A 21,424-nucleotide genomic window follows, 5' to 3' on the forward strand; every position below is an offset into this window, starting at 1 on the left:
ACAACGCATTGTGGAAGGTGAAAGGCACGACGGGGCACTACAGAAGTCATGGCTATCCACTGCAGCTAAAGAACCCTCCAGTTGTAACCGCCTTTGTGCCACTGGGCCAAGCTTCAGCAGCTGAGAGAATGGGATTGTCCCAGTGCAATGATTCCCATTTTAATCAACCTCTCACACAAGTCATTCATGCACATCTCTCTTCAAAAGTCCTGTAGCAATGGGGGAGTGGCAAAGCAACAGGTGAAGATGATTACTGGCAGTCATAGCCACAAGCCTGCACACAGGTGGCCTGGGACATTGGCCGCCCATCACTGACCCAAGGGTAGTAAGGAAGCTTGGCAACACCCCAGGCGACAGGGCAGCCCTTTTAAGGATTGCACTGTGTTGTACCATGGGTACTGTGCTATATAATTGATTATGTTTTGACTATATACATTGTATGTATTATAGTAAGAATTAAGGTATTAGAATAAATGAATAGGATAGTGGATACTAGTATTAGCCATTTTCTTTTTATTCATGTCTTGTAAGTCAGAGACAGGATCTTATCTGTGTCTATGTTAATTAAATTAGAGGAATTTTGGAGGCCCAGGCCCCAATGTGGGAAAAGATAGTTACAAGATTTAGTAAGGTCTATTTTACGATGCCTTTCTTGTTCAACATAAAACACTGCTATTTGTTACCTTTGGAAAGTCTCTGCAAAGAACTGTTTGTGTGAATGAGAAATGTATACATCAGGAAAAGATAAGGTGTGAAGGCCATTGCTGAAGACAGATGATCAAGGGAGGAGAGACTTAATGAGACTTATTGACGCCAGAGAACCATCAATGCACATCCATGATTGAGAAAGGGCAGATTGATGACCCTGAGGTGGAGGCTAGCACCCTTAAACACAAGATAATTAATTAAATCGAAACCAGGACAGGATGACCCTCCCGGAGGTGTTTTGGAATGAAAGAAGCCATGAAAAGATAACACCAATTAAGGAGTAACCGGTCATAAAATGACACAGCAAAATCCATAGACTTCAACGAAAAGAAAGAACTATAAGAACAGGGTGCTTTGCCATGGAACTTTCGGTTTGTCTTGCCAACAACTCCAGGAGCATCGGATTGCGACCGACAGAGCCCAGCTCCCCTCTGCGACCAATCTGGCTGGCCACTAGATTGATCCAGACTCTGGACTGGTAACTATAACATCAACTGGCGGGGCTGTGTGCATGGTGTGTGTGTGTGTGTGTGTGACTGAAAACCATATGCTAACTGCTGTATTCTCTATAAATGTGGCGTATTGCCTTCTCCCCTATAAAAGATCTTGTGTGCTTTGTATAAGCATAACATTTTTGGTGGAGAATGCAAAGGTGAAGAATATGCTCTGTAATTGTTGAAAATACTGCTAAAAAGGTATACCATAAACTTAAAAGTGATCATTCAGGTGTGGACACCCCATCATAGAGATACCAGGCAGTAAAGAGGGAACCATTTGTGGTTAATATTGTCTTCACTGTTGATATTCTATGACCTGAAAATTTTGATGGTTAAAAGGTATACACGCCCTCAGTCGTAGCAGGGCTGAGAAATAGGAGAAAGGTTTAGCATTCCTCTTTCCACCCCGGGTTGCTGGGGAAAAATAATTGGAGGTGGGTATGCCCCCGATCGTAGTAGGGTCGGGCAGTAGGAGGAGGACTTAGAGATCCTCACTCCAACCCGAAATAGCCTCAGTGCATACACCCTCAGCCATAGCAAGACTGAGCACAGGAGGAGAACTTAGTGTTTCTCGCTCTGATTCTGGGAGGGATTTTTATGCTTTGTGTATGAACCCTCGGTGGTAGTAGGTCGAGTGATACAGAGGGAGGCTTAGCGTCTCTCCCTCTGGCCCAGAACGGGTTAAATTTGTAAGCCCCGGCACTGGCACGGGCAACAGAGGTGAAAAAAGAAAGGGTTGTTGTAAGCCCCGAACCAAGCACAGGCACACAGAATCTTAGAATGATTAGAAATATAAACCAACCAAAGACCTTAAATACAAAATGTTCAGACGAAAGGAGTCCCCTGAGGACGATGCTCAGGCGGAGCTGAAAAAGCTGCTGTGTGTACAAGAGATTACCCCTTTTTTACAAATTTTGCAGAAATTTGGCCATAGCCCATGGACGGAACAAGCAATAGCAGATGTCCACACCATAGCCGATTTGGAAGACAAATTGACAAAATATTTGTTGATTTATAAACCTTCAACCCCAATAAAAAAGGATTCGGCTGCCCTCTGGCTATTGTGGGAAGCCTGTAATGAGGCGTTTCTCCGGCTGGCAAATTGCCAAGCAGAAAATACTACACTGTGTGAAAAGCTCAGCGCGAGTGAACAAGACGCAGATAAATGGAAAGTATTAACTACAGGGGTCCACGGACAATTGGACAGGCTTAAAGATACTGTACGGGAACTAAAAAGCAAGGGAGAAGGAATTATTGGAACAGGTAGAGGAAAAAAATAAAATATTAAAAGAAAACCAAGTCCTACAGGGCATGGTGAAGAAATTAACGTTAGAACAAGGCAGAGCTCCTGCAAACCATAACCACTGCGAATCCATTATCAAGCAGCTTAAGCAGAAGCTAGGCTTCGAAACTTGCCAAGTTGCAGCAGTCACAGCAGGATAATGGGATCAAAACTTGCCCAAAGAAAGCCCGGACTGGGAGGAAAAAATATGGGACCCCAGGGAAACTTGGGAGGAAGATATATGGGATAGTCCGCAAGAATGTAGATATGATGAGCGCGCGCCCATAGCCCTGGTAGGGGCGATTCAACGCACCACGGTAACGACTCCCGGAGCGGGTGGGGGGAGCACAACCATTACCACAGTTCCAGTATCGGCCACCGATTTAAAGGCGATTGCTGAACATTTGGGGACCCTGAAGCGAGACACCTTTTCTAGATGGTGTACCAACGCATTTTTACTTGCAGCAAAGGAGGGGCTAACTACCTTGGAAGTCCACCGACTCATAGGGGTATGTGCGGCCTTGGAAATTAGAGGTTGGGAGTCACCAAGGACGTTGGTATCCTGGGTCTAATGGCAACATTTGGGGAACAGATAGGTAGGCGTAATTTTATAGCACAAGTTGTGGCCTCCATCCAGGAGCCTAATGAGGACCCCAAGAATTATTTAACCTGATGGGCTCTGATGCAAGTAATGGCTGGTCTGGTAGCAGTTGATGGTGCCACCCCGATAGATGAGCTAGCATTCATTGTCCAGTCCTTAAGGGATGGCGCTGCCTCTTTGGCCCCCTATTATTCTGGTAAACTTGCAGTTTGGCAGGATAACCACCCAGCTAACCTAGGGGAGCTAAGGGGATTGGTCCAACAAATAACTACTCACTCTGACCACAACCCACCATAAAGAAAGAAAGGGTCTCTTATGTGGCGGCAATAGAACCAGCAGTTACATATACGAACGAAAGTGATACAAAAGGGATTACTGGGTCCCAGGGAGGATATGCTAGGGGTCGTTCCGGAGGACGAGGGGATAGGGGTCGGCAGGGGGATCGGGTATACCCAGATCTCTGGCAATATCAGGCCGACACCTCTAGGCAGAAGGATGAGGGGGAAGAGAGAGAGCTAACTGATAATGAGGTTTGCCGACTAGCCTGGTGAACCCTGATGCAGTACAGAGCCAACCGAGCTCAGTGGGATGGGGCACCCACACCTGACTTGGTAAGAGAAGCTACAAGATTACAAAATACCCACAAGGAAATAGCCTCCATAACCGCCAGTGCATCCCCACCATGTCCCCTGATATTGCTAAATTAAACTATGCATCCTACCGAGACAAGCTACAAAGTGCACTAGAAACCAACCTTGTCTCATGGGAGGAATTCAGAGAGACAGTACAAAAAACTGCAACTGACATCCCCGGATGGAAGAAAAGGGCTCACCGTGACTGGTTTGATGAAAATGATAAGGAAATCATAGTACTCTTGAATGAAAAAGTGAGGCTTTCGAAAACTGGCAAAATGATACTCAGTCCACCTGAAAGACAGATTCAAACATCTGCAAAGCAAGACACAAAGACAACTACGCTCAACACAAAATAAATGGTGGGAGAAGTTAGCAGAAGACATTCAAATGTATGCAGAAACAAATGAAACAAAGAAGTTCTTTGATTCCTTGAAGCTAGTCTATGGACCTTCAAAGGTGGGCACAGGTTCACTCATGAAGGCTGATGGCAGGAGAATCTTCAAAGACAAACATGGCATGGAACAGAGATGGGTTGAACACTTCAGCCAACTACTGAACAGGCCATCCTCAATTGAAACAAGTGTTATTACCCAGATACCTGAAGATGCCTGAACATCGACTTCGAAAAAAATTTCTATGGAGAAAGCCCAGACTGGGAGGAAAAAATATGGGACCCCTGGGAAACTTGGGAGGAAGCTATATGGGATAGTCCGCAAGAATGTAGATATGATGAGCACGCGCCCATAGCCCTGGTAGCGGCGATTCAACGCACCACGGTAACGACTCCCGGAGCGGGTGGGGGAAAGCGCTACAAGGACAGCATCAAAAACAGCATACACTTTGGTGCAATAAAACCGGATGATCTTGAGAAAGGTGTGTCAAATAGATCAGCATGGCGACATACAACACTCAGAGCTTTCCAAGCCTTTGAAGAGGACAGAAGTAATCGACTGTTAGCTGCAAGGGAATACTCTGCTGTTGTATCCACCAGGTCCAACACCTAAAGCATGGTCCTTGCAGAAACCTATTGTGTCTGACAAAACCTCTCTGCCAAATCCAGGAGGTCTGAAACCAGCCATTACTAGGAGAGCACCATGTATTCCAATTATCTCTGGGAAAACAAGTTAGAACTTTACTCTACGTTACCCAAATTCCAGAACCATGATGATGACAAAGACAGACACTGACATACTTTCCAAATTGCTACACTTTATCATCAAGATGATTAATCAAACTGAGGGTATGTCTACACTATGAAATTAGGTCGATTTTATAGAAGTCGATTTTTAGAAATCAATTTTATACAGTCGATTGCGTATGTCCCCACTAAACACATTTAGTCGGCGGAGTGCATCCTCACTACCATGGCTAGTATTGACTTACGGAGCGGTGCACTGTGGGTAGCTATCCCCCAGTTCCCGCAGTCTCCGCCGCCCATTGGAATTCTGGGTTAAGCTTCCAATGCCTGATGGGGCAAAAACATTGTTGCGGGTGGTTTTGGGTACATGTCGTCAGTCGCCCCTCCCTCCGTGAAAGCAACGGCAGACAATCGTTTCGTGCCTTTTTTCCGTGCAGATGCCATACCACGGCAAGCATGGAGCCTGCTCAGCTCAGCTCACCATCACCACTGCTGTTGTGTCCTGGGTGCTGCTGTCAGCAGACGGTGCAGTAGGACTGCTAACCGTCGTCATCCACCGCTCTCCTGGCGCCATGAATCCACCTCACAGGTCCTCTTGTCGTTCTCTATAAATATCCATTCTCGTGGCATCTGTCATCAGCCACCGCTTCTGCTGCAACTCTGCTCTCCTGCTCACCTGGTGCCATGAGTCCACCTCGCAGGTCCTCTCGTTGTTCTGTATAAATATCTATTCTTGTGGCATCCATCATCATCCACTGCTTCCACTGCAACTCTGCTGCTCTGCAGACGCCATACCACAGCAAACATGGAGCCTGCTCAGCTCACCGCTGCTCCTGTGAGCATTGTAAACACCTCGTGCATTATCCTGCAGTATGTGCAGAACCTGCAAAAGCAGGCGAGGCGGCAACGACAGCGCGATCACGATAGTGATGAGGACATGGACACAGACTTCTCTCAAAGCACGGGCCCTGGCAATTTGGACATCATGGTGGTAATGGGGCAGGTTCATGCCATGGAACGCCAATTCTGGGCCTGGGAAACAAGCACAGACTGGTGGGACTGTACAGTGTTGCAGGTCTGGGATGATTCCCAGTGACTGCGAAACTTTCACATTCGTAAGGGCACTTTCATGGAGCTTTGTGACTTGCTTTCCCCTGCCCTGAAGCGCAAAAATACCAAGATGAGAGCAGCCCTCACAGTTGAGAAGCGAGTGGTGATAGCCCTCTGGAAGTTTGCAATGCCAGACAGCTACAGGTCAGTCAGGAATCAATTTGGAGTGGGTAAATCTAGCGTGGGGGCTGCTGTGATCCAAGTAGCCAACGCAATCACCGAGCTGCTGCTATCAAGGGTAGTGACTCTGGGAAATGTGCAGGTCTTAGTGGATGGCTTTGCAGCAATGGGGTTCCCTAACTGTGGTGGGGCGATAGACGGACTGGACCACCTTGGCAGCCAGTACATAAACCTCAAGGGGTACTTTTCAATGGTGCTGCAAGCACTGGTGGATCACAAAGGATGTTTCACCGACATCAAAGTGCGATGGCTGGGAAAGGCACATAACGCTCACATCTTCAGGAACTCTGGTCTGTTTGAACAGCTGCAGGAAGGAACTTACTTCCCAGACCAGAAAATTATCATTGGGGATGTTGAAATGTCTATAGATATCCTTGGGGACCCAGCCTACTCCTTAATGCCATGTCTCATGAAGCCATACACAGGCATCCTGGACAGTAGTAAGGAGCAGTTCAACTATAGGCTGAGCAAGTACAAAATGGTGGTAGAATGTGCCTTTGGACGTTTAAAAGCTCAATGATGCAGTTTACTGACTCGGTTAGACCTCAGTGAAACCAATATTCCCATTGTTATTGCTGCTTGCTGTGTACTCCACAATATCTGTGAGAGTAAGGGGGAGACCTTTATGGTGGGGTGGGAGGTTGAGGCAAATCGCCTGGCGGCTGATTACGCACAGCCAGACACCAGGGCGATTAGAAGAGCACAGCTAGGCGCCCTGCGCATCAGAGAAGCTTTGAAAACCAGTTTCATGACTGGCCAGGCTATGGTGTGACAGCTCTCTTTGTTTCTCCTTGATGAAAACCTGCCCCCTTGGTTGACTCTACTTCCCTGTAAGCCAACCCATCTCCCCCGTCGATCACCACTTTCATAGGCAATAAAGTCATTATTGTTTCAAAATCATGCATTCTTTATTAATTCAACACACAAATAGGGGGAAAACTCGCAAGGTAGTCCGGGAGGGGTGGGTGAGGAGCAAAGCACCGGGTGGGGTGGTGGATGGAACTTGGGAAGGAGGGCAGGCGGTTATACAGGAGCTGCAACGGCGGTCTGTGCTCCTGCTGCCTTTCCTGCAGCTCCACCAGACGCCTGAGCATGTCAGTTTGCTCCCCCATTAGCCTCAGCATTGCATCCTGCCACCTCTCACCGTGCTCCTCCCTCCTCTCATCGCGTTCATTTAACACTTTCCTAGACTCTGCCATTGTTTTCCTCCACGCATTCTGCTGAGCTCTTTCAGTGCGGAAGGACTGCATGAGCTCTGAGAACATGTCCTCGCGAGTGCGTTTTTTTCGCCCTCTACTCCGTGCTAGCCTCTGGGATGGAGATGATAGGGGGAGCGTAGAAACATTTGCAGCTGCGGGAGGAAAAAAAGGGAGAGTAGTATTTTAAAAGATACATTTTAGAGAACAAAGGGAAGACTATTTCACACTGAATCAAGCGATTCACATTACATAGCACATGTGCTTTTGGTACAAGGTCGCATTTTGCCTCTTATATTGAGTGCCTGCTGGTTTGGTGTGAGACATCACACACGCTTGGCTCGGCAACAGAATTCGGTTTTCAGGCAACCATGGTAAGGCAAAGGGTTTCGGCTTCTTCAACCTTCATAACATGTGGGAATGGTTTCAAACAGCAGCACCCTCCTTTCCCATACCAAGCAAAGCCCATTGGGTTGGCCATTTAAAAGGAGGGGCTGCGGTTTTACGGTGAATGTGCAGCACATCCCAACCCCCCCACCACCACCACCCAATTCTCTGGGATGATTGGTTCACACACACACACACACACACACACACACACACACCACCGCGTGGCTAGTATCAGGGAAGATCCCTGTCAGCCAAACGTGAACAGCTCAGCATGAACGGGCCTCCCCCCACCGTGTGGCTGACAGCGGGGATGATTTCTTTTCAGCCAAAGGCAAACAGCCCAGCAGGAGCGGGCACCTCTGAATGTCCCCTTAAACAAATTTCCCATATTTCAACCAGACGACCATGGATGATATCACTCTCCTGAGGCTAACAGAGAGAGATAAAGAACGGATGTTGCTTGAATGCCACCAAAGCCTGGGCCCATTCGCTGCAATGCTTTGTTCTGCAGTGATTCCAGACTACTTGTTACTGGCTTGTGTCCTACCATGGAGGACGCAATAAGGTTGCCCTCCCCAGAAACCTTCTGCAAAAGCTTTTAGAATACCTCCAGGAGAGCTTCATGGAGATGTCCCTGGAGGATTTCCACTCCATCCCCAGACACGTTAACAGACTTTTAACAGACTTTTCCAGTAGCTATACTGGCCGCGAATGCATCCCAAGTCTTCAGGGCAAATTAATCATTAAACACGCTTGCTTTTAAACCCTGTATTATATTTACAAAGGTACACTCACCAGAGGTGCCTTCTCACTTCTTTTGTTTAAAGGTACATTCACCAGAGGTGTTTCATGGTCCGGGAGCCCGCCTTGGGAGGGCTGGGAGGGTATTGGCTCCAGGGTGATGAACAGTTCCTGGCTGCCAGGGAGAAAGGATTCTCCGCTTGCCTGCTGTGCGCTATCCTCAACCTCCTCCCCGTCTTCCTGATCCACAAAATCCTTGTCCCTATTGCGTGAGACTCCCCCCTTGCAGGTGTCCAGAGACAGTGATGGGGTAGTGGTAGGGGCAACCTTAGAATTGCATGCAGCTCATCATAGAAGCGGCATGTATGGGGCTCTGACCAGGAGTGACCGTTTGCCTCCTTTGTTTTTTGATAGGCTTGCCTGAGCTCCTTAACTTTCACGCGGCACTGCTGTGTGTCCCTGTTGTAGCCTCTGTCCATCATGCCCTTGGAGATTTTGGCATATATATTGGCATTTCGTCTTTTGGAACGGAGTTCTGCCTGCACAGATTCTTCTCCCCCAACAGCGATCAGATCCAGTACCTCCCGTTCGGTCCATGCTGGAGCTCTTTTGCGATTCTGGGACTGCATGGTCACCTGTGCTTATCAGCTCGCCACGCTGGCCAAACAAGAAATGAAATTCAAAAGTTCATGGGGCTTTTCCTGTCTACCTGGCCAGCGTATCTGAGTTGAGAGTGCTGTCCAAAGCTGTCACAATGGAGCACTTTGGGATAGCTCCCGGAAGCCAATACCGTCGAATTGCGTCCACACTACCCCAAATTCAACCCAGCAAGGTCAATTTTAGCACTAAATCCCTCGCCGGGGAGGAGTACAGAAATCAATTTTAAGAGCCCTGTAAGTCGATAAAACAGGCTTGGTCGTGTGGACAGGTGCAGGGTTAAATCGACCTAACGCTGCTAAATTCGACCTAAACTCGTAGTGTAGACCAGGGCTAAGAGAGACTCTGTCCCTCTCGCTCGCTATTGCAGTGCACCCAGCATGGAGGTGCAGGGCTTTGGGGTGTTCGGAGGTAGGCTCTGTTCCCTCACACAGAGCATAATGTAGCAGCCTGCCTGCTTAGTTGTTCCCACTGTTGTTAGTGAATTGTTCCCATTCTTAAGTGAATTCCCACAGGAGCATAAAGCAGGTGTAAAAGTTTTAACACTCATTTACATTGTCAGAGTGGTGTAAAGGAGCCTTACTGCAAATGACAGTATGGCCTTATAAATGCTTATGGTGCTTTAATGATTAGAACTGGTCTGAATTTTTGGATTGAAAAATTTTCCTATCAAAATGTGCTCCATGAACTGTTTGCTACTGACCTTTCTGGAGATGGTCAGTAGCCAGTATAAATTGTGAGTTTGGTTCCCCAGCCCTCACTTTCTCTTCATTGCCTATGATGTAACACTGAGCATATGGCTACATATATTTGTTTACTAATAACTAGAAATAAAGGAACAAAGCTACATTATTATTAGACAAAGGGGGTTTGGGGTTTGCTCCCCACTCCCATTCTCCATCCACAGTATTGTAGTTTAAATAAATAACCAAAATAATCGAAACTGGCGTGATTAAATTGCATTATTTTGACATATACAATATGCAGAATTTTGCAGAATTTTAAAGCATTGTATGCAAAATTTTTATTTTTTTGGTGCAGAATTCCCCCTTCCACACACACCCTCCTCCCCCCCACGGAGTAAAACAAGGGGTGTTCACAGCACATTAGTGGTATGACTTATTTCACTAGTGCCTCAACCAGCACTTAGAGAGGCTCAAGTTAATCTCTTCTAATTGATACTAGACACCACCAGGTTTCAAACCCCTCAAAATGTCTAACTGGCCACAAAGAGCAAGATACAGCTGATTGCATTAAGAACATTAAAATACACCTTCAAGACTTTTCCCATTGGACTTGCAAAAAGGCATTTGGCACCTTCTCGCCCTCAGCTATTTATGCTGCTTTCATCTCCATGGTATCTGGGTGCCTCTCTTGGCACCCAACAGAAGAATATAACTCTGAAGAATTTTAAAGAATTGTTCTTTGAGTCCTTTCAAGGAAGTTTCATATTGGACATCTTTGTTGCCACCAGGGAGGCCAGGAGTATCTTCAGATACTCACCCAAGATCATTCAGATCAGAGAATGTTTAGTGCTGATAGACCATCTAAGAGTCAAAGCCTTTCCCCCAGAATTGAAGATAGCAGTCATGACTGCTTAGTATGGACTTTTTATTAATGTATCCAGAACAGCTTTTAAAGACTGAGAGAAAATGATCAAATAGACAATGGTCAGCTGCTCCGGCCCAGTCCACCTTAACAACTGCAGCATGAAGCCCCATCAACATCAGCAGGTAGGAAGGGGCTTTAAACTAGGGACAGTAGGGGTCACCAGAGATCCTAGCTGGGGCAGACATATACTATTTTGATACTGGCTGGTGTCCAAGTACTTAACTATAGGATTGTTGCCAGTCAAATACAACAGAGCATGGACTCAGAAACAGTGATCTACCATGACACTCACCTTTCCAGAACAGGAAGTTTAAACATTTTCTTGAAAAAAACAAACAAACAAAAAAACCTTCAAATTTATTTTATTTTATCAGAACCTAAATATTAATCAATGAACAAAATATATGCGCTTCTATACTGGAGGTAATGCAAACAAAATGTACGAATGCTTATTATTTTAAACTTGGGTCTTTGACAGCATACCTCAGAAAAGTTTTCGCTAGTGTTAAGTGAGGTGTAAGTAGCAAAAAATCATCAATTAACCGTATCAGCACTCTGGAATTAAAAAAAAAGAAAAAAAAGTTAAAACAAATTTATGTTTAATTTGGAAATACTCTTTTCTTCTATGTTGTTCCTAAAGTGGATGGCTGTGGACTAGTGTACTTATTCAGTTTTTATTCACAAAATGAAAGAGAGCAATAAGATCTCCAAATTGCCTACATAAAATTTCAATGAGAATTTTCCCCATTCTTACATTGTTCCCCCAAGTGTTTGTCTACGCTTCAGACACTACAGAGGGACAGCTACAGCTCTGCAGTTGTAGTACCACAATGTTGACACTTGCTACAGCAATGGAAGGGTTTTTCCATCACTGTAGTAAACCCACTCCCTCAAGAGGCAGTAGCTAAGTCAATGGAAGAATTTCTTTTGTCAGTCTAGTGGTGTCTATACTGGGGCTTAGGTCAGCTTAGCTATATCTCTCCAGGGTGTGAATTTTTCACTCCTCTGTAAGACGTAGCTAGGTTGACCTAAGTTTTAGTTGCAACTAGGCCTAAGTGTACAAACATACACACACACACTTTTAATTAGCTAATTTTTCCTATAATGAACTTTAATTAGTGAACTTGGGAACTAAAGCATATCTGTATTGTAGTCTGCCATAATGCAGGGTCACATACAGGTAGCTGGAACAGAATTTCATATATGACCATAGCAACTTACTTCTCATGGCCACATAAAAGCACAAATTAAGACTGACTGACCAGTTTAGGCATGTTTATCTTCTTGCTGCCTGTTCTGTAGTTTCCTGCAGACAGAGGATTTCAGATTTCCAAAGCTGTCAATCCAGTACTAAATTGCATCATTAAAAAGGCTGAGATTTTCAAATTCAGTGGAAGCACCTAGGCGCTTAACTCCCAGTTCTCACTCAATCAATACATAAATCTTTAACTACTTATTGGCATTTTAATTAACCTACAGGGGGCCCTGTAAGACTTAAGGAGGCTTGTGCAGTGGGTATTGGTGGGTTACTAATACTTGTGGAGAATGGGTATGGGTAGAAGTCTACTAGCCTCCTCACTTCTGTGCCATTGAAGTAGGCATCCTAATATTTAACAATGGGCTGATGCAGTTACCCAGGTGGAGTGATACTCCTGCGCGTCTCTTAAGGTTCACGGGAGAAAAGAATCCACAGGGAGATTATGGAGGCTAGATGGCAGGGGCAAACCTAAGGGAGCTGAGATATACCCCAATGATGACCCGTGTCCCTAATTTGGCTCATTAGGGATTCAATGATCCTGTTATGGGTCAGCTGGGCTGAGTAGCTTATTAAGACCAGGAGTGAAGGACCTCTATACAAATAAGACTCCTGAAGTGAGGGGTTTCCACCAAAGATCCTCCCCTAAAGATCACAGGGTAAAATGTGTGTTAGGAGGCCACTCAAAGGCCACTCTAAGATTCAGGAGGTGGTGGACCATGACCCTGCTATGGTTTATTGTAGGAACTCACAAACCTCCTAAGACCCACAGCAAGTTTGTGGCCCTGATAAGCATTTTAAGACTAGCAGGTGTTGGTGTATGTGCATGGGTGTGGGAGGGCAGTAAATCTCTTTACGTTCATGGAGGCTAGGATTTCAGGAAGCCCTCAAAGAGCCTCCTAAATCTCACATGTGGGCGATGGGCTACAAGCCTCCCAGGACTGATCATGCCAGGTAACCGTAATGCTTGTGGGAAGAGACTGGGGGACATCTTACAATCCTCCTAAACCTGTAGCGTTGGTGAGTATCTGGCAAATTTCCTAAGACTCAGAGAGTTGATATACTTACCAAGGCAGAGCCTCCTAAGATCCACAGGAGCTGGGCTCCCTTCATAAGGACTTTGAAGGACGTAATATTGAAGCTCCCTTCCTGCAGACCTCAAGAAGGGAATGGGGGTGTGGAACAAAGACGCTAAGGAAATTCCTGCACAAACTTTCATTATGGTGGAGTTAAGGCTGCAGGCATATTGCAGTGGTTTGAATGGGTATCAATTTCCAAGAATGAGAACACTGATATTAAAAACAACAGAGTTAGAAACCCAGGAAAATTCAGAAATAAGATTAAATTTAGAGAAACCCCTAACTCTGGAAAGTATGGAAATTCAGTTGAGGCAGTCAAACTATCTTCACTCTGTCCCTACAGCAAGGCCCTCAGAAAACCAGAAACTCATATGATTTTACCTATCCACAATAAACAGTTTCATTTTATCGGTGACCACAAGAACTAAAATGCTATTAATGGTATAGTAGTTGGGCCATTTTATGGATTTGGTTCTCCTCATAAATAGTAGACAAAAGAATTTTACAAATTCCTGATTAGACAAATAACATATTTAAGGAAATTCATTTGTAAGGGCTTGGTCCTGTGAGACACCAAGAATACTTAACATGCAGCAAGGTCAGGGCCTAAGATTCCTTGGGGAGGCCAATTATTTAAGTGTCAGAGACATACCTAGTATATCCCCTATATACTAGTCTCATATCCATAGATAAAGAAATTAGAGCTGTTACATGAAAACAGCAAAAATTAGCTTGCTGCCAAATCATCTTAATTAGTATCTCAACCATGCATGAAAAATTATGAAACCAAATGTGTGGTGCTCATCTAGAATATTGTATATGCAAATAATGGAAAATGGCAGGGTGGAATCTCAACGGACAGCACAGTGAAAGAAGTTTAGCTAGCTCTAAGGTAAATTTCCAGGCTTTCAAAAGACAGTTTCCTAGAAGTTTAGCTTTTATTGAACTTCCTAAATTTCTGCAATTTTATATATTTAAACTCTAATGTTTTTGTAAGGTAAATTCCCAACCCCTTTGTACCATATCATGAAGCTCCACACAATTGCAGTGTGATCAACCAAACTAGTGAAGAACCTGCTATAAACTGGCATGGTATTCGAGGACTCCAATAAAGATTTTAATTACTCTGAATTAGAGTGTTTGAACATCCTTACTGTGTTTTATTCAAATCTATAATTTTATGCAGCTTTTAGGGGAGACAGGTTAGAATTCCTTATCTGAAACACGCAAGACATTTTGGATAAAGTAACTATATTAAAGATGTGACGCACTTTGGGATCTAAACTGCCATATAACAGCTAGGTATTTGTATTATTATTGGCCATTAGATTTCACAATTCCTTGAGAATTGATGATTTTCTCCCAAAACAATGGATCTTTGTTGCTTTGAAATGGGGCTAACACTTAAAGCAGCATTGTAGGTAAAGCACTGGGAGAAGCTCAGAAAAAAAGCAACTTTTTGTATAGTAAAAAAAAAAGTTTAATTGGCATATCCTATTTTATAATGTACAGTATTTGTTATGCCACTACCGCAAAGATTTCTCAAATCTAACAGAAAGTCTGAAAAGAAATATGCAAAGTCATAACACCATAGAAGTAATAAACCGAAGTATAAAAAAAGAAAAATTACCCTACCCATCTCGCTGTATTCCACAGAATAATTTGTTTTCCATGTCTCCATAGCATAAACTGCAAAGCAGAGTTGATAAAATGGAGCCCTGCGGAATTCCACAACACTGTAAGTAGTACCTAGTAAATAAGCAGAATGTAAATTAGAACTGGCAACAGGAAACTTCAGTTAGCCATGAGAGGTTTATTTACAATTTTTATAATCATACGAAAAGGTAAGCAATATATCCAAGAAACACATATGCTTAATATTAGACACCTGGAAGACTTATACACTTATCTATTCCTTTAATGTTTAGTTGTGTTTCTTCTAAGAACACAGGCATATGAAGTTCCAAAGCTGACATCAGTAATTAGTTATTCTAGAACTTTTTTCCTTTGCCTAATTATTACACATTTTCAATCACTGGAAGTTCTAAGTTTATAACTGACCTCAAAGCACAATTGTCTTCTATTTTCATATATTTTCAGATCCACACTTCACCTAACCATTTCTCTTATGCCACCTTCTATAGCCACAAAATTTATTTTTTCAGACAAATAAAATGTGACAATATAAATATTTAGAAGATATAGAGGATGACAGAAACCTTTATAACAACTATTGAGTAACGTCTGAACACTGTCTAGACTTCTTAGAGCAACTGTTAACTAAAAAGTGAAAGGACTTGAAATACACACTAACAAGTTACTGGTTATTTTAGGAAATGTAGGGATGTGTAGAGAAGTAATTAGTTCTCTTAAAACATTTTTCATTGCTTAAAAATATTTTTATAATAATTATTATCAATGCTTCTCTGAACAAATGCTGCATGTTCAATACTATATTTAAAAAAAGACAGTGATACCTTGGTTAATTAAAACAAATTTTAGAAAAGAAATTTTCATTCCAGTTTAGAAAGAAAACTCAAATTCCAAACAAACTTTGTAAGTATTATAAAATTAAAATACATAAAATGTTAAGCTCTTGCTAAAAAGTCTGAAAATTGTAATAGTACCATTTTTAAAAAGAAAATATATAACCAAACGTTGCAATTTTCAATTCCCACCACTAAAATCATGATGTATGTCCATACCAATGATAAATTAAACTCATTTAAAATTATATAACTTCAATTATTTATTGAACAAATTCATGGCCATTCTGTATGAAAACAGAAGACAACATTAAATTCATTCACTTCAATCAACTTCTGTCTCACAGTATCACCCTGCATAGTTTCCTTAGGCCTTGTCTACACTACAGGGAAAAGTTGATCTAATTTGAGTTACATGAATAGCATAACTCAAGTTGAGGTAGCTTAGATCTACTTATCGCGGGATCCACACTACGTGATGTCGACGGGAGATGCTCTCCTGTCAACTCCCCTTACTCTTCTCAATCCAGAGTACAGGAGTCGACAGGAGAGCAATGTCTGTCGATTTAGCGGGTCTTCACGACCCGCTAAATCGACCACCGATGCATCAACCGCAGCGCATCGATCCCCCGGTAAGTGTAGACAAGCCCTTGGAAACTCCTTAAGACTCCACAAATGAGAGGGTCAACATTTGTATCTGTAGGAAACCATTTGAGAGAAATGTGTCAAATGGTGATTTTCTAGATTCCCTCAGTGTAGTATTATCTTGCCAGGTCACATTTTCACCTTTGGACCATTGAAAGCCTTTCTATTATTTTGCCCAGAATAAATATCAATACCAAACCAGCCTACAGATACCAGGATATCCCATTTATTCTTTGTAAAAACAGTCACAACATTAGCTTCTTTCTAGTCCTCTGGATCTTCCCATGTACTCCAAAATGTGTTAAATATCAGCATCAGTGGCGTATGGCAGCTACTCTTTAATCCCAACATAAACCACCATTTTAACTCTGAACTTTAAACCAAAGACAAAGTAGTAGGTGGCTTGCAAGCACTTCCTTTGTGAATATGGTACACATTTGCTACCTAGTGGCTACAAGTAAATTCTGATAACATAATGCAAAATCTACAGTATTACAGCATCTTTATACCTTTGCTATCTAGTTTTATAGTTACCAGTATTTTTAATAGTTATCATATTTGCATTTTTCCCCTGATCTCACCCTTCTAAACAAGCCCAACTTAAAAAAGAGGAAAGTAATTTTTGCAGATTAGAGAACTGAAATAAGATTAGTAAAACTGTATTGATGTTGCTTTCTTCCTAGTAGCCACTGTGAATCTCCAAAAATCTTATAAAGCTTTTTTGATCTCTTTCCTTTGCAATTTATTCACTTGTTTTTAACTGTAAGTGGTTTCTGACTTACAGGAAACGGCAAGATGTTTTAAAAATGTGTATATTTTCATTTGAAAGAAACAGAATTTATTATGTGAATAAAAAGTTTCCACTCCAAGACAATTCATGCTTTTATAGATTCTAACCTAAATTAAATGACAACTGCATTTCAAAGTAAGGTCAAGTAACATATCCCATCTAATGAAAGCTAGTTAAGAAGGTTACATCCTTAGTGCCAATTGAAAGATTTTCGGTTGACAGAGCAGAATAGCAGAGATTGATGTTATTTTTCATAAACTCATTTACCTGCCCTCAATCTCCAAGATGTTGTTATGGATCATTTGCAGAAAAAAAGCAAACAGGCTGGAGCTTGTTTCATTTAAAGAAAGGCTCTAAAAAAATTAAAAAAGGAAAAGATGTTGTCCTAATTAATAAGGAAGAACAAGTTGAAAAGATGCATCTTTGACTTTAAGCATATTTTAGTCTCGATTTAAAGTATCAAAAACCTCAATAAAACCAAAATTTTAGATTCTGTATTTAAAAATGCACTACACACAAACACATTTGGAAACAGATCAGAATTCACAATTTGTGCAACATTTGCATTTTTAGCAAAGAGGCAATTTTCTCAAAATGGTGAGAGGTGGCGAGAAAGCCAGGTAAAAATGTCTAACTGTGATTTTAAAATGCATACAGTGACTTATTACAATAAAATGTGATATATAACATCCTAGTAACTTCACTGTTTTACACATGATCATTTATAATATTCTATAGCATACTACCATAATCTATCATCCTCTTCACGTTCTGCATCTGGGTCTGTCTGCATGTGGATTTTTTTATCTTCCAGGAATGCTGCAAAGGGGTGAGCTGAGGTTTGCCTGATACTTATGGGCAGTCCTTTTCTTTTAATAATATAAACAAAACCTTCGTATAGTGATAGCAACAAGGCACACCACACCAACCCAAAACTTCAAAATTATGCAAATTGAAAGTTAAGGGAAAAGCATCCTGAATACATTGACATTTTCACATAGTCCAGAACACCCCAACACCCCATGAGGCTTTCATTTCTATCAATCAAATAAAAAAAGGAATACTGAGAGCACTCCTTAACAGGGGGACATCAGTAGCATTAAGACAAAATAACTTCCTAAATGCATGGACGGTGTAACAATCAGATGCACCGATCTTTTGATACAAAAGTATACAAGATCACAGTTAACTTTTTGCACGACAGTACAAGTCTAAAAGTTGGGAATACATATGGCTTCTTGGTATGTATAAAGATACTTCTTAGGAAATTCTGCACCACTGCACAACGCAGAATTTTGCAAAATTAACATTGTGCACACAGATTTCAAAGTAGCAGCCGTGTTAGTCTGTATCCGCAAAAAGAACAGGAGTACTTGTGGCACCTTAGAGACTAACAAATTTATTTCAGCATAAGCTTTCATGGGCTACAGCTCACTTCTTCAGATGCATAGAGTGGAACACACAGACAGAAGATATTTAGACCTTAACAGCAGGATTGTCTGGCTATGTGGACTCTCTCCTCAGGCCCTACACTACCAGCACTCCCAGCTATCTTCGAGACACCACTGACTTCCTGAGGAAACTACAATCCATCGGTGATCTTCCAGAAAACACCATCCTGGCCACTATGGATGTAGAATCCCTCTACACCAACATTCCACACAAAGATGGACTACAAGCCATCAGGAATAGCATCCCCGATACCATCATGGCAAACCTGGTGACTGAACTTTGTGACTTTGTCCTCACCCACAACTATTTCACATTTGGGGACAATATATACCTTCAAGTCAGCGGCACTGCTATGGGTACCCGCATGGCCCCACAGTATGCCAACATCTTTATGGCTGACTTAGAACAACGCTTCCTTAGCTCTCGTCCCCCTAAAGCCCCTACTCTACTTGCGCTACATTGATGATATCTTCATCATCTGGACCCATGGAAAAGAAGCCCTCGATGAATTCCACCATGATTTTAACAATTTCCATCCCACCATCAACCTCAGCCTAGACCAATCCACACAAGCGGTCCATTTCCTAGACACTACTGTGCTAATAAGCGATGGTCACATAAACACCACCCTATACCGGAAACCCACTGACCGCTATACTTACCTACATGCCTCCAGCTTCCATCCAGGACACACCACACGATCCATTGTCTACAGCCAAGCTCTAAGATACAACTGCATTTGCTCCAATCCCTCAGAGATAAACACCTACAAGATCTCTATCAAGCATTCTTAAAACTACAATACTCACCTGCTGAAGTGAAAAAACAGATTGACAGAGCCAGAAGAGTACCCAGAAGCCACCTACTACAAGACAGGCCCAACAAAGAAAATAACAGAACGCCACTAGCCGCCACCTTCAGCCCCCAGCTGAAACCTCTCCAGCGCATCATCCAAGATCTACAACCTATCCTGAAAGATGATCCCTCACTCTCACAGATCTTGGGAGACAGACCAGTCCTCGCTTACAGACAGCCTCCCAACCTTAAGCAAATACTCACCAGCAACCGCACACCATACAACAAAAACTCTAACCCAGGAACCTATCCTTGCAACAAAGCCCGATGCCAGCTCTGTCCACATATCTATTCAAGTGACACCATCATAGGACCTAACCACATCAGCCACACCATCAGGGGCTCATTCACCTGCACATCTACCAACGTGATATATGCCATCATGTGCCAGCAATGCCCCTCTGCCATGTACATTGGCCAAACTGGACAGTCTGTACGCAAAAGAATAAATGGGCACAAATCTGACATCAGGAATCATAACATTCAAAAACCAGTGGGAGAACACTTCAACCTCTCTAATCACTCAGTGACAGACTTGAAGGTGTCAGTTTTGCAACAAAAAAACTTCAAAAACAGACTCCAAAGAGAGACTGCTGAACTCGAATTAATATGCAAATTAGACACAATTAACTTAGGTCTAAACAGGTTTCAGAGTAGCAGCCGTGTTAGTCTGTATCCGCAAAAAGAACAGGAGTACTTGTGGCACCTTAGAGACTAACAAATTTTAATTGGCCTCTCAGAGTTGGTAAGACAACTCCCACCTGTTCATGCTCTCTGTATGTGTGTATATATATCTCCTCAATATATGTTTCACTCTATATGCATCCGAAGAAGTGGGCTGTAGCCCACGAAAGCTTATGCTCTAATAAATTTGTTAGTCTCTAAGGTGCCACAAGTACTCCTGTTCTTTTTAGGTCTAAACAGAGACTGGGAATGGTTGGGTCATTACACTAATTGAATTTTTTCCCGCCATGTTAAGTTCTCCTCACACCTTCTATGGGACATCTCGATTATCACTTCAAAGTTTTTTCTTCTGCTGCTACTGATAGCTCATCTCAATTGATTGGCCTGTTACAATTGGTATGCGTACTTCCACCTTTTCATGTTCTCTGTATGTATAAATATCTTCTGTCTGTGTGTTCCACTCTATGCATCTGAAGAAGTGAGCTGTAGCCCACGAAAGCTTATGCTGAAATAAATTTGTTAGTCTCTAAGGTGCCACAAGTACTCCTGTTCTCATTGTGCACACAGAATTTCCTTTCTCCCACAGAAATGGGCTGCAGTGCTGCTGGCCACCACTAGGGGCCACTGGACCCAGCAGAGCCCAGCTCGCACATAGACACTGACGGGGGAGGGAACTAGTGGGTTCCTGACAGCTGCAGTTCCCAGCATGCCCTGAGGAAAAGCCTGGGACCAAGCATCAGGCTGTTTCTCCCTCTGGATCCCTGGGCTCGGGGGGGGGGGGGGGGGAGGGGGGAGGGAGGGGAAGATCTGGGCTGGGAGGGCCACAGCTGGGGTCTGGGAGGGTGGAGGTGCAGGTATTTGGACAAGGGGGGCCCCGCGGCTGGGCTGGGGGTGTGGGTATCTGACCAAGGGAGGGCCCGCAGACATAATTGTCGACAGGTATTTTGAAATAAATTACCAAAATAATTGAAACCGGTGTGATTATGTAGTGTTATTTTGACAAATAAAATTTGCAGAATTTTAAAATATTGTGTGCAGAATTTTTAATTTTTTGGTGCAGAATGCCTCCAGGAATAATAAGAGATGGAAGCAAAAGCCTGATGAGGTGTGTTGTTGGCAATGTGCAAATGACAATGAATGCCAGTGACTTTTTCCTTAACTTCTGATTTTCATGCTTTTAAGGTTTTGGGTTGGCAGGGTACAAATTTAAATGTCACAAAATGAAGTTTTTATTTGTATTAATTTACTAATTCTTTTTATACAGTATTGGTGTACCTTGGTAGATAGCTCCCCAAGGTTAGGGAGGAGAGGGGGGAGTTTGAAAGCAGAAGAGGAGTCCCTGGGAGCAAGGAGGGCTGGGAGCAGCAGGAGAGCTGGGTGTGGAGTGTGGAGGATTGGGCCAAAAGGAAGCTGAGGAGAATAGAGGTTGGAA

At 43.1% G+C, this 21,424-nt stretch overlaps 1 protein-coding gene across 1 annotated transcript in view; it reads right to left on the minus strand.

Moving 5' to 3' along the window:
• Positions 1-21,424, minus strand: part of TERT (telomerase reverse transcriptase) — a 120,723-nt gene that overhangs the window by 40,157 nt on the left and 59,142 nt on the right. The window contains exons 8-10 of the mRNA XM_065398258.1: positions 17,269-17,354; positions 14,716-14,829; positions 11,230-11,301 (exon numbers count right to left, since the gene is read on the minus strand). Of these exons, the coding sequence (XP_065254330.1) occupies positions 11,230-11,301; positions 14,716-14,829; positions 17,269-17,354 (272 nt within the window). The remainder of the gene's footprint in view (positions 1-11,229; positions 11,302-14,715; positions 14,830-17,268; positions 17,355-21,424) is intronic.

Source organism: Emys orbicularis, chromosome 2, assembly GCF_028017835.1.
Source record: "Emys orbicularis isolate rEmyOrb1 chromosome 2, rEmyOrb1.hap1, whole genome shotgun sequence".
Lineage (NCBI taxonomy): Eukaryota > Metazoa > Chordata > Testudines > Emydidae > Emys > Emys orbicularis.